Raw genomic sequence first — 12,150 nt, 5'->3', positions numbered from 1 at the left:
AAGCTCTTGGAACTAGGAGAGCCCATTTGAACAATGAATCTTAGAAGCAAGAAGGACATTAGAACTTAAGAATGTCAGAGCCAGAAAAGACTATCACACTAAGGGGAAACTTTCAACCACAGAATCAGAGAATTCAGAACAGAGGTGGTCGCATATGGGAAGCACGTCAAAACAGAAAACCTGGAGACTGAAAGGGATATTAGAATGGGTGGTGTTAGACCTGGAAAGGACATCGGAGCAGTCAATGTCAGGGATAAAAGAAGGTACTTAGAACAAAGAATTTCTGAGTTCGAAGGGCCCTTAGTACAGAGCTGGTCAGAGCCGAGACAGGCCCTAAAACAGAGAATGTAGGCAGAACCCTAGGGAAAAGAACAGCTTTTCTGGGAGGGCCCTTAAAACATGGACTGTTTGGAAGAGCATAGGATAGTTTACCTCTCAGACCTGTGGAAGAGGAAGGAATTTATGACCAAAGAAGAACTAGAGATCACTATTGACTACAAAATAGAAAATTTTGATTATATCAAAACATGGACTGTCATGGCTAAGAACAGAGAATGCCAGAGCTGACTGATGCAAGAGCGGGTATGAGCCTTAGAACTGAGAATAGATACCAGAACTAGGAAAAACCTAGAATGTCAAACCTAGGAGGGACCTTACAATAGAGAATAGTGGATGTCAGAGTTGGCAGGACTTTGAAACAGGGAATGGCAGATTGGGCAGCCATGACTGAATCGAGAGCATCAGAAATGAGATCGGCCTCAGAAGAGAAATTATCACAGCTGGAAGGAACCTTAGTCATAGGTTGCCAGAATGGAGAAGAACTTAAGTTGGAGAATGTTGGCACTAGCAAGGATCATAGAACACAGGGGACACAGAACTTGAAGGGACCCAGTACAAAAGAATGGCCATAGAACATGGATTGCCACACCTGGTACGGAGCTTACAACATGGACCATGGAAACTGAAAGGAAGCTTAGAACAGAGAATGCCCAAGCTCAGAAGGGGCTTAAAACAGAGAACATCCATTCTGTGTTGCCTGATAAGGGAAAATGAAAGAATCAGGCAGGAGAGAACTTGAAATAGAGAATATTAGAGCCTTAGTATGGAAAATATCACAGCTGGGAGGGATCTTACAACCAAGAGTATAAGAGTTGGGATTTGGAGAGAGGAGGGAACACTTTAGAAATAACTGCCAGCTTTTCTTAATACTATCACGCTAAAGGCTCTTACGCTCCGCTGAGAGCCTACAACACGCTTCCCAGTAAATACAAGATACCTACAAAAGAAATACACAGTCATTGGGTGTATATAAGGATAGGTAGTAACAACTAAGGAAATTGGGAAAGCTTCGCTTCTGCATGAGTCAAGGATTCAACGGGGCAGAAGTGAGGAAGGAAAGCAGACCAGACATGAAAGCCAGCCTGTGCAAAGTCCTGGTGGAAGGAAATGGAACTTTATAACTGGTTAGGTCACCAGAGCGGACGAACAGAAAACAGAAAATGGTACATTATTGGCGGGAACAGCATGTGGCAGAATTAGGAAGGAATTTTAGAAGAGAAAAGGTCAAAACTGGGAGACCTTAGAACAGAAAAGCTTCTGGCTGAAAGGGATTTTTGAAAGGTCTGTCCAGACAAAGAATCTGTGATTGGAGACTGGGAGGGGGAGCAGCTTAGAGCAGAAAATGTCAGAGCAGGGCTGGGCCTCAGAAATGAGAAAAGCCAGAAGAGCTCTTGGATAAGAGAAAATCTGAGCAAAAAGAGATTGTCAGAGCAGAACTTAGCCTTAGATCAGAAAATGGCCTGTCACGGAAACAGAAAAACATCCCGTGATCCTTCAGAGCTCAGGGGACCTGAGAATGGCACGCTTATTGGTCAACCAGCATTTTATTAAGCAGCTGGGCACTAAGCTGGAAAGGGGTAAGGAACCTTAGAACATTGTCTTATAAGAAGGATCTTATAAGAGATAATGGGGGAGCTGGACAGTGTCCTCTGATGGAAAATGTGCATGTTCAGAGGGGATGGCAGCGCCGGTAACAACCTTTGAGCATGAACTGGCAGAGAGGAGAGGGACTGGGGAATGTCAGAGCCAGGAGGGACAAATGTGACAAGGGACGTCACATTGAGACCCAAAACTTGGAATGTGGACTTTTCCCACGAAGAGGCAGCTGAGGTCAGAGGAGAGGCTTTACGATAGATCATTTCCAAGCCTCAAGAAGCCTTACTACAGAGACGACTTGGCACTAGAAGGTACTCTGGAAGAGAATAGAAGGGACCTAGAACACAGACCACCAGAGCTTAGAAGAATCAAGACTGTCCAATAAGAAAGAACATTAGAGGAAAAAGAGGAACAGCAGCAGGAGGGAATGGATAACAGAGGCTGTACCACCTGGGAGGGACCTTAGACTTTGAACCGTCACAGTTTGGAGATCTATAAAAACAGAATGTCTAAGAGCGAGAAGACCTCGCGAGAGGGACCGTCCGAACTTAATGGAACCTTAGATCAGAGGGTGACACGCGGAAGGATTCTTAGAGCAGTCAATATCACATCTTAGAGAAAACAAAGGAACGACAGGGAATGACAGAGCTTGAAGGGAACCTTGCTGTTGTGCTTCAGTCGTGCCCAGCTCTTCGGGACCCATTTGGAGTTTTCTTGGCAAAGAAACTGGGAGGGGTTGGCCGTTTTCTTTTCCAGCTACCTTTACAGATGAGGAAACTGAGGCATCTTGGGGATGAAGTGACTTGCCCAGGGTCCCAGAGCTAGGAAGTGTCTGAGGTCACACTTGGTCTCAGGTCTTCAGGACTCTAGGCCCAGCTCCCTCTCCACTGCGCCACCTGCTGCCCTCAAAGGGAACCTAAATGCTGAGTATCTCAAAGCTGGAAGGGGCCTTAGAACTGTGCGAGAACCAAGAAAATGGCAGGGCTGACCCTACATCCCAGAACGCCAGGCCTGCTGAGACCCTGGCTGGCATCAGAAAAGAGAAAACCCAAACCAGAAAGGATCATTGTGGACTGTGGACTTCTGGGAGCTTAGAGGAAAGCTTTAAAAGAGAGAAGGGAAGAGCTCTAAAAAAGCACGGCAGAGCTGAGTAGAATCTTCAAGGAGATCAAAGCTGGGACAGCTTAGCTGGAGTCCGTCACATTTGGCCATTACTTTAGAAAAGGCAACGGCAAAGCCAGGAGGCCCGGATCAGAGGATGTCCCGTCTACAAGTGAATGTTGGTTCTGGCGGGGGCGGGGGATGTCACACGGTATGTTGCTGCATGGCTGGGCCACGGAAAAGCTAAAAGCTCAACTTTTTACAAGGCACCTTGGAACAGAGCCTGTTAGACTTGGGAAGGACCTTTAACAAGGGAGTAGCAGAGTCCGTGGTCCATGGGGTCGCAGAGTCAGACACTAGTGAATAATACCAGAGAATATAGGAGGCAGGAGAGGCTACGTGGGCCTTTTGAATAGAGGCTAGAATGTCACATCTCGAGCAAACCTTCCACAAGGTTGTCCAAGGCCCAGAAGATATCACCACTCCTGGAAGGCCCTTCATATGTGGGCATGACTTTGAGTAGTGATGGCAGAGCTGGAAGGGACTTGCCCTAGAATCCCACTTTGCCATGAAGAAATTAAAGCTTGTCAAAGTGACCCGATTTCCCCATCCCAACCCCTCAGTTCAGCCCTTGTTTGCTCACCCAAACCTGTCTGGTTTTTCTTCTCAGGCCCCCATCACCTCTCCTTTCTCTGAGGCTGGCAGAGTTCGAGATCTGGAGACGCCCAGTGTTCCAGATGACACCACGGTGGAGTATGATTGGATCAAAACCCTCACGTTCTGGAAACGTCCCTTCCCGTGCTTGATGTACCAATTTTTCAGGGCTTTCCAAGTCCTCTTTTCATGTAGTGACTCCACTTGGCAGGTTGGTGGCCACAGATCCAGGCCAATCCTCCCTCGCCTCTCTATCCCCTTTATTCCCAATTTCCCGCCCCCAGTCAGTGAGGGTCTTAATGTAACACTGGGCTTCTTTCCATTAGCTCTGGCATGCCCACTGGGCTGCAGATGCTTTCCTCCTCAGAGCCCCCCACCACCCTTGACCTGGGAAGCCCAGGAAGCCCCTGCATTGTGGTGTGTGAGGGGCATTTGAGTATGTGTGCTGCATGCGCCTCTGTGTGTGTGTGTATGTGCATTTATACATATGCAAAAGTACATGTGTGGGTGCAGGCTGTGTACATAAACTGGCATTAGGGTGAATGGCTGATCACTGGGAGAACCAAGATTAAAAACCAAGGCTGGAGCTTTCCCTGGAGCTTCTGTGGAGACACAGGCTTCCCCGTGCCCCCATCCCCATCCCAAAATGGCGGAGCTCTTGAGTGCAATCCTTAGACCGGGCAGGACCTTCCAATTTCCGAGAGTTCTCCACATGCTGAGGATACCTAGGGAAGTGAAGCACTATGGGAAGCCCTTGCCATATTTTCCCTCCTCAGCCCAGGTTCTCGTCTGAATCAGGCCCACAAGTCTAGCCCCAGCTCAGATCCTCCCCCTCAAAGATACAGCACTTTCACCATATCCCACCACAGGCCCAAGAGATAGAATAACATCATATCCCACCTACAAAGGGCCATCAGCATCATCTAGTCCACACACACTTAGCCCCACTTTCCATCAAAACAAAGGAAACTGAGGCCTTGAAAAGAGAACTAATTGGCCATCCCAAGTTACACAGCAGATGAAGGATTTGAACCCAGGGTCCTGGACTCCCAGTCTAGTATACTTTCCTCTCCACCTTGTTGGTACAGGAGTGAATAGATAAATGCATTTCAGATTCAGGGCAAGTGTCAGATGCTCAACACTCCCCTCAACATGTTTCCACTCCCCATGTTTCCTTTTCTCTACCACATTTCCATCCCCCAACATCTTTCCCTGTGTGCATATGCACATACACACACATGCACCCCATTTCTTAGACTTCACAAACAGGCTTAATGAGAATTGAGAAACAATTGGTTTGAACCGGGGGCCATGGGCTTTTGAGGACCATTTTTTCCATCTTAACCCTGTCCTTTTCCTAAGAAACAAGTTTCAGAGTAACCATTAACCCTAAAGCTCCCACCACACAACAAAGATTTGTGTTTACTCGCCAGGGGTTAGCATGTAAACATTGATAAAACTGAGCAGTATCATGCCAGGCCTTCGGCCTTCTCAAAGCTTCATTGGGAGCTCGGCCATTAGGTTGGCTCCCGAAGTTTCCATTTGTCACCCTTTTTCCTTATAATCACCGTCTCCCCAGTCCTCGATTCAGTATATGGACGCTGAAGTCATTTAGCCTATCCTAATACCTTGGAGTACTGATTCATTCAGCTTCCCTGGCAAGCCTCTTGTCCCCAGCTGCTGAGAAGAGAAGGGAAAAGGCCAAGGTCTTTCAGCCCAGCCTTTGAGGCCCCTGTGCTTATGGGATGGAGCTCCTGGATCTAGGCTTTCAGCAAAGCTTGCAGCTGCTGAGCCAAGTCCAGGGAAGCCGAAGCCCCACGTAAGAGATGGGCGGTTTTCAGCACAGCCAGAACCCTGTGGGCCAAGGCAGCTTCGGGAGCAAAGCTGGACTGTTCTGGCCCTACTGTCACAAGTTCAATCCTTGAGCCTTCTGAAATCCTGAAGCCAAATGATAGTTGCTATGTCACCCTCCAGGAAGAGAGAGAAAACCCTATTCTCTTACCTGAGTCAATTCCCCCACACACACTCCCTTTCCTAGACTGGGAGAGGATGAAGCTCTCCTCATCCAGCCTCCCTTACCTTAAAGGCATGGAAACCAAGAGACCCCAAGTGTGAGGTCATACAGGGAGACAGCTGAGCTGGGAATTAAACCTGGCTATCCCTTTCTACCCTGCCATGCTGCCTTTTCTGCCAGTAGTTCTGATAAAACAATTCCAGGCTAGTCAACATCTCCCACGCCTGGCATCCATTAGTATTCCCCTCCCAGAAGTCAAGGATCCTAAGAGAACAACAGTATCGCCAGGCCCTCCCAAGTCGAGACCGGAGGGCTCTGGGAAGCCAAATAAGGAACGTCTCCCCAGTCTTGGCTCCACAGGCATCCGACAGTCATACCTTGGCTTTCTAGAGGTTACCTCAGAGTTGACTGCCACACCAAACCAGAAGCCCTGCTGAAAAAGAGATTGGTACATTTGCTTAGAATCCTCAATTGTACAGACAAGTTTAGAACTGGAAGGCAGCTTAGCGATCATTTGATCTAGCAGTTCTTGACCTGGGGTCCACAAACTTGTTTTTTGACTATGTTGATGATCGCATTTCCGTACGATCGGTTTCCTTTGTAATCCTACATGTTTGTTTGTTTTTTAACTCGTCTAAGACTATGGTTTTGAGAAGGGCTCCATGGGCTTCACCAGATTGTCAGAGAGGCCTGCCACGTGCCCAAGGTAAAGAACACCAAGCCTGGTCCAAGCCCACTGGAACAGGCCTGTCTTTCTTATGGACTCCGTGTCACTCGGTGCTCCGGCCATTTGCTCTCCCCTTTCCCATCTATGAAACCTAGCCTAAAGCTGAAAGGTGCTAGTCCTTACTTCTGTCCTCACCTCAGTCAGTCCAATACAGGACTAGAATGAGAAGGCGGACACCCCCCGCCCAGTATTCCTAAATATCCTGTGATCGCATGAGCCCTGAATGCCTTTCTCCTTCATGAGGCAACAAGATGGAGATGACTTTCTCGGGTTTTTTAGCTAGAGAAATGAAGGCTCAGAGAAATTAGGTGTTGTCCACTTAAGTGAGGCTGGCTCATTTGGAAATGCTGTGGGATCAGATGCATTGAGGGCCCCCAACATTCTCTACTGGTGACTATCAGCCTTTCTGTGCATTCCTGAACCTCGACTTCTGAGGGTGGCCCAAAGTAGAAAGTGCCAGAGGCTTGGGAATCAAAGGCCTGAGGTCCATGGCTCAGCTCTACCATTTCCTGGCTCTGTGACCGGACCCTGAGTCACACTTCCCTCGTTTGTAAAAATGAGGTTGGGCTAGATGAGCTCAGAGGGCATTCTCAACACTAGCTCCTAGGACCCAGGATCTCACGTGGTATCACATTGGTATCACTGGGCCAGGAATCCTCCACCAGACAGAAAGCGTCCTAAACAAAATGATTGGAATCTTCTGGGAGATGGCTTGCTTTGGCAATTCACAAGCTCCATATAACCGGTGGGAAAGAGAAAAGAACATTTTAAATGTGAAGGGACGTTAGAGATCACCTGGCCCAATCGTGTCAGTTAACAAACGAGGAAACAGGCCCAGAGTACAAGGAAGTGTCAGAGCTGGGACTTGAACCCAGGTCTTCTGCCCCCAAAGCCAGGGCTCTTACCACTACGCCTCACTTGACTTTGGAGGTGCGGTCCACAGCCAAAACATATGGCATCAAATAGTAGCCTTTTACATGCGAACGAAGCATAACGTACCAAGGAACAGGACCTTCCAAAAAGCACATAGCTGATAACCATTCACTTCTCTGAGAGGGCTAAGACTGACTCCCGGACCATACTACAAGTGAGAGGCCAGAAAGTCACTGGGCCGTTCTTACGGGCATTAGAAAGGGATGCTGAAGGGAACAACCAAGAAATGGGCTTTCTGTAGCAGATGTGGAACAAGAGGAGATGTGACAGTTGGGAAATGACCCTCCCACAAGTTAACCAAGCTAAGGGCCCACAGGCCAGGGCAGAAGCTCCTACTCTCTGTAATATGTTCACTGGACTAGAGAGAACTGGCCCCGTGAGCAAGAAAACCAAGTCACCGTTTGTTCATTCAGCAATTAAGGTCAGGTTGCGGATTTGCTACTGATGCTTCCCCCCCTGCTCCCTCCCCGTTTCTTGGTTTCATCTGTGCCAATGTGACTGTATGTGGTGCTCTAACTCTAGCTATTGAGCATTGATTACAAAAGACTGCCAAGCTGTGCTTTCCCATGTTAGTCTATTACATGTGCGTGCATGGGGTTATTTCTTATAGCCAATCCTATTGTCTCCTTAAAAAACAAAACTCTTAGTCTACATTCTGTCAGTTTCCACACACCCCATTAGATGGAATGGAATCCAGTATGGGGTTCGTGCGCTTCCTGGGACCTGTCGCACTGATTCCACTTAGAGAATGGTATTTTCTGTCAGAGCAAAAAGGGACCTTCAAGGTCGCTGAACCAACTCCCCTGTCCTACAGAGAGACCCAGAGAGTGGCAGCAGAAAGAGGCTTCTGGGCTGCTCCCAGCAGAGAATGTAGGCCTTGGGAATTGGAAAGACCTAAGATTGAAAATCTGCCTCAAATTTTTATCAGCTGTATGATCTTGGACAAGCCGCATAACTTCAATCTGCCTCAGCTGTTTCATCTGTGAAAGAGGGATAGTAATAGCCGCTATCTCCTAAAGTAGTTGTAAGAATCAAATGAAAAACCTATGTACAGTGTTTTGTAAAGCTTAAAGCGCCATAGAAACGCTAGCTGTTGATAATTATTATTGTCCACTCTCATACAACCGGCAACTCCCCATGCTTCCCTCTAAAACCCCCAAAACGCCAGTAATTTTTCTTCCCACTTTTAGAATTAACAAAGATTAGAATCGGTTTCGATTCAGGCCCTTATCTGAACTGAGGCTATTTCAAAGTCCAGGACAGGCAAATTTAAATGGAAAAGTTCATTTTTACCCATCTGGCCAGAGAGGTGGTATGCATTCCCAATCCGTAGATGGCACCCAAGTGAGAGAAGGCGACCAGAACTACTGCTCACAAAGTCCAGGTACTGACTGGATGACCCTTGGCCTCTCAGTGGACTTATGTTGGTGGGGATCTTCCTCATCTGGGACTTTCCTAAATCAGGGAGGGCAGTCATAAACCCAGCTCCTCTCCCCCGACACTCACATAGGTGGAAAAACATCATGTATTCCTCTTCTTGCATTTTACAAACACCAAAATGATTTTTAAAATCCATGTGGATTGGTTCCCACCCTCCCAATTCAAGAAGTGTTTACTTGTCAAGTACCAGGTTTAAAACCAAATTTTAGTGCCACTAAAAAAAAAGTGACATTTTTCTCCTCAACTCATTTAGAGAGCTGTCCTTTTTTCTATAGCAGACAGTCCTGAGAAATCCAAATGTTTTAAACCACATACTTTTTCAGAACACGGATTTGAGGTGAAGGAGGGGGAAGCCTCTTCATCCTCAAGAAACTTTAACAACAACCAATTTGGCCCATCAGCATAGAATCGCACATTCTGCTGCAGAAACTTTTGGCCCACTGTGACAAATGAGAATTGGAATGAAAGCATAGTAGTCTACAGATTTGCCCAAGAACAGCCAACGCCGCTAGAGATGAGGGCAATTAAGAGAGGTCGTGCGAATTTAGGGTTAGCACAATGGTCAAAAACAAAGGTCCTCAATAGAGGATTAAAGTAACCAAGGGTCATTCTGGAGAAGTAGAAGCTAGGTAGAGTTGCCATTTAACCCATTGGCTTGTGATAGAAAACTTTCCTCCCAGTGGGTTCTTAGTCTTCAGAGACTGAAGTTTTAATGAAAAAAACCAGACTGAGCCTCTTGGATTCTCCTAAAGCTACATGGCCCAGGGAAATGACTTCAGATCTCTGCTTCTGGGCCTGGTCATTTTAAAAAGAGAATCATCTAGAGTGTGTGTCATTGCTCTTCAACCCAACTGTTTTTCCCCAAGTTATCCTTTCTTAGGGATTCTTGGACCTTTCTACTTTTTACCTGCCTAAAGTATCGGGGGAAAATTAACTTTGCCTACAATAATTGGACCTTGTGTTTTAGAAGGTGCTGATAATAGCTAACTATTGCACTGAAATAACCCTTTAAGATTTGCAAAATGCTTCACATTCTCTCATTTGATCCTCAACCCTGGGAGAGGCAGGTGCTATTATTATGCCCCATTTTATAGATGAGGAAACTGAGGCAGACAGAAAATAAATGACTTCCCCGGTTCGCACAGCTAGTAACTGTCTGGGGCTGAACACGAACCCAGGTTTTCCTATCCCCCTGTCCAGCACTGTGAGTGTGACGCTGCCACCTCGCTGCAGCTGATACTGCAGCATTCCCATTAGCAAGACTGAAGATGGATCCTGGCCATTCTTTCTGGTGCCAGCTAACACAGCTCTCACTATACTAAACCTTCCACATAACTAATAATCACTGCCATCAGCTATGCCATCTCTGTAGTCAGTGGCAGCATGGCGAAAGCTGGAGAGAAATGAGGAGGGTGATACCTCTCAAATTTGTCTTCACTGTGTCCCAGCGTCATCCAATCAAATGCTTATCCGCCCCAGTGTACAATAGCCCTGCACTCAGAATTTCCAAGGTGTATTACTACAGGTAGAGCATGTTATCCAAGTAACTCTTTTCAGAACACCTCGTTTACCATTTGGTCAAGTATCGGCATGGACGTTGCTAAGGCCAAGCGGACTTCTGAGTGTTGTGTACTCCATGTTACCCCCCAACCCGATCTTCAGAACCGGGGGACCAGGTAGCGCTTCTCCTGAAAGCAAAAGCAGCCAAAATGACAGCTGTTGGAGTGGTTACTTCATGTTAGTGATGTTGACACTGGTTTTTAAATATTTTTTAAAAATGGATTCTTGTGAAAACTTTTCTGCATATAGCATTATGTTGTTTAATTGTCAAGCCCTCCCATCTATTGGTCATTGGATGCTCCGTGCATAAGGTTTTAATAGTACCAATACTAAGTTCATAAGTTTCAGTACTGTATGTACAATATTTCGGTGTCATTTTCTATTGTGTTTGGATTTGTTTCTTCCATAGGAAATGTACGGAGTTTATATACTCTTGGGCAGTTCACTGCATTAAAAATAATATGGTTTTGACTAGATTGCTCAGTTTTTTTTGAGTTCAAACTAGATGGGATCTCAGGGGCCATGTAGGGGAGCCCTATGTAAAAAGAAGGGGTGGCCCACATGACTCTTGGGTGGCGGGAGGTCTTGGGGCAAGCCCTTAAACTATGCCCAAGTTACTGGAGCAGAAGGTGCTGGAGGCTAAAGTCAGGCCCAGGTCCAGGCTCAAGTCCTCTGATTTCAGAGTCAAGACCCCCCCCTCTTCTTCTGCTAGGATAATGCCAACCTGAACAATTCTCCAAATATATAACAACCCTAGCGAGGGTGGAGAGGCATGGAGAAACTTCCTCCTGTGGGCTTTCCATGTGATAACCAAGTTGAGACTATTCCAGTAACAGAAGGAACCTTGGGAACCATCTGGTCCCAGAAGGAAACAAGTCCAGGAAGAAAAGCTTAAATTTAGTTGAGACTAAGTGCCTACTCTGCCCAGGCATCAGGGCAGTGGTCTCCAAATGGAGAACAAAGACATGGCTTGAATCCCACATACTTCCAATGACAACTAGTTTGTCTGCAATAGTCACATCAGCCCCTTAACCAATTATAGCTCCTGCCTTACTCTCACCTGCCAACATCCCTATCCCTTATTTTCCAAATCCCCTTGTAGTTACTGTGGGCACCCTAAAGGGCCCCCACTCCCCAAGCCCTCTACCCACAAGCCTAGATGGTTTCCTATTTGTATCACAAATCTCATTACATCATCCTCCCAGCCCCCAAAATCTACACCTCTGACCCATTTATGTCTTTTTTAGAGACCGCCATCATCCAAGTCTCCCAGGATCCCAATACCTCATTGTGCTTGACCCCCCTCCCCATCAGCTGGAACTGTTCTCAAAGTTACCAAATCCAGTGGTGTCTTTTTACTCTTCATCTTTCGTGACCTCTATAAAGTTGATGACTTTCTCTTTCTGGACACTCACTCTCTCCTGTCTGGGTTGATGAAGACAATGGAAATGTGTCACCTTCAAAAACTCACCTGCACACTTAAAAAACTTTGAATTTTCTAACCTGTTTAAAAATCTTCCAAATGAAGAATTTCACCGAGTTTTGGATCCATTCATTATTAATACCAAATGTTCTAAATTATGTAATTATATAAATAAGACATAATTATAGAAATTAAACTACAATCCTTTTCAATTAGTTTATAATTCACAGACGTAAACAAAGATAGAAAGAAATTTGTTAGCTGAACTCCAAGAGAAACCTTTGCATGGGACTGAAAAATGAATAAGACAATTTAGTAGGCACAGCTCATGATGCACTTCACCTAATGGGATCCATGTTTCTT

At 46.3% G+C, this 12,150-nt stretch overlaps 1 protein-coding gene across 2 annotated transcripts in view; it reads left to right on the top strand.

The window, feature by feature from the left end:
• The window catches only part of ZDHHC15 (zinc finger DHHC-type palmitoyltransferase 15), a 67,562-nt gene extending 60,125 nt beyond the window's left edge, over positions 1-7,437 (top strand). For both annotated transcript variants that reach the window (XM_031944692.1, XM_031944691.1), the window contains one exon: positions 3,707-7,437. In XM_031944692.1, coding sequence (XP_031800552.1) covers positions 3,707-3,732 — 26 coding nt within the window. In that variant the 3' untranslated portion in view covers positions 3,733-7,437. The remainder of the gene's footprint in view (positions 1-3,706) is intronic.
• The last annotated feature ends 4,713 nt before the right edge of the window (positions 7,438-12,150 follow it).

Source organism: Sarcophilus harrisii, chromosome X (assembly GCF_902635505.1).
Source record: "Sarcophilus harrisii chromosome X, mSarHar1.11, whole genome shotgun sequence".
NCBI classification, from domain to species: domain Eukaryota; kingdom Metazoa; phylum Chordata; class Mammalia; order Dasyuromorphia; family Dasyuridae; genus Sarcophilus; species Sarcophilus harrisii.
Note: the sequence above shows the minus strand (reverse complement) of the source record. Positions and strands in the feature narration are given on the sequence as shown.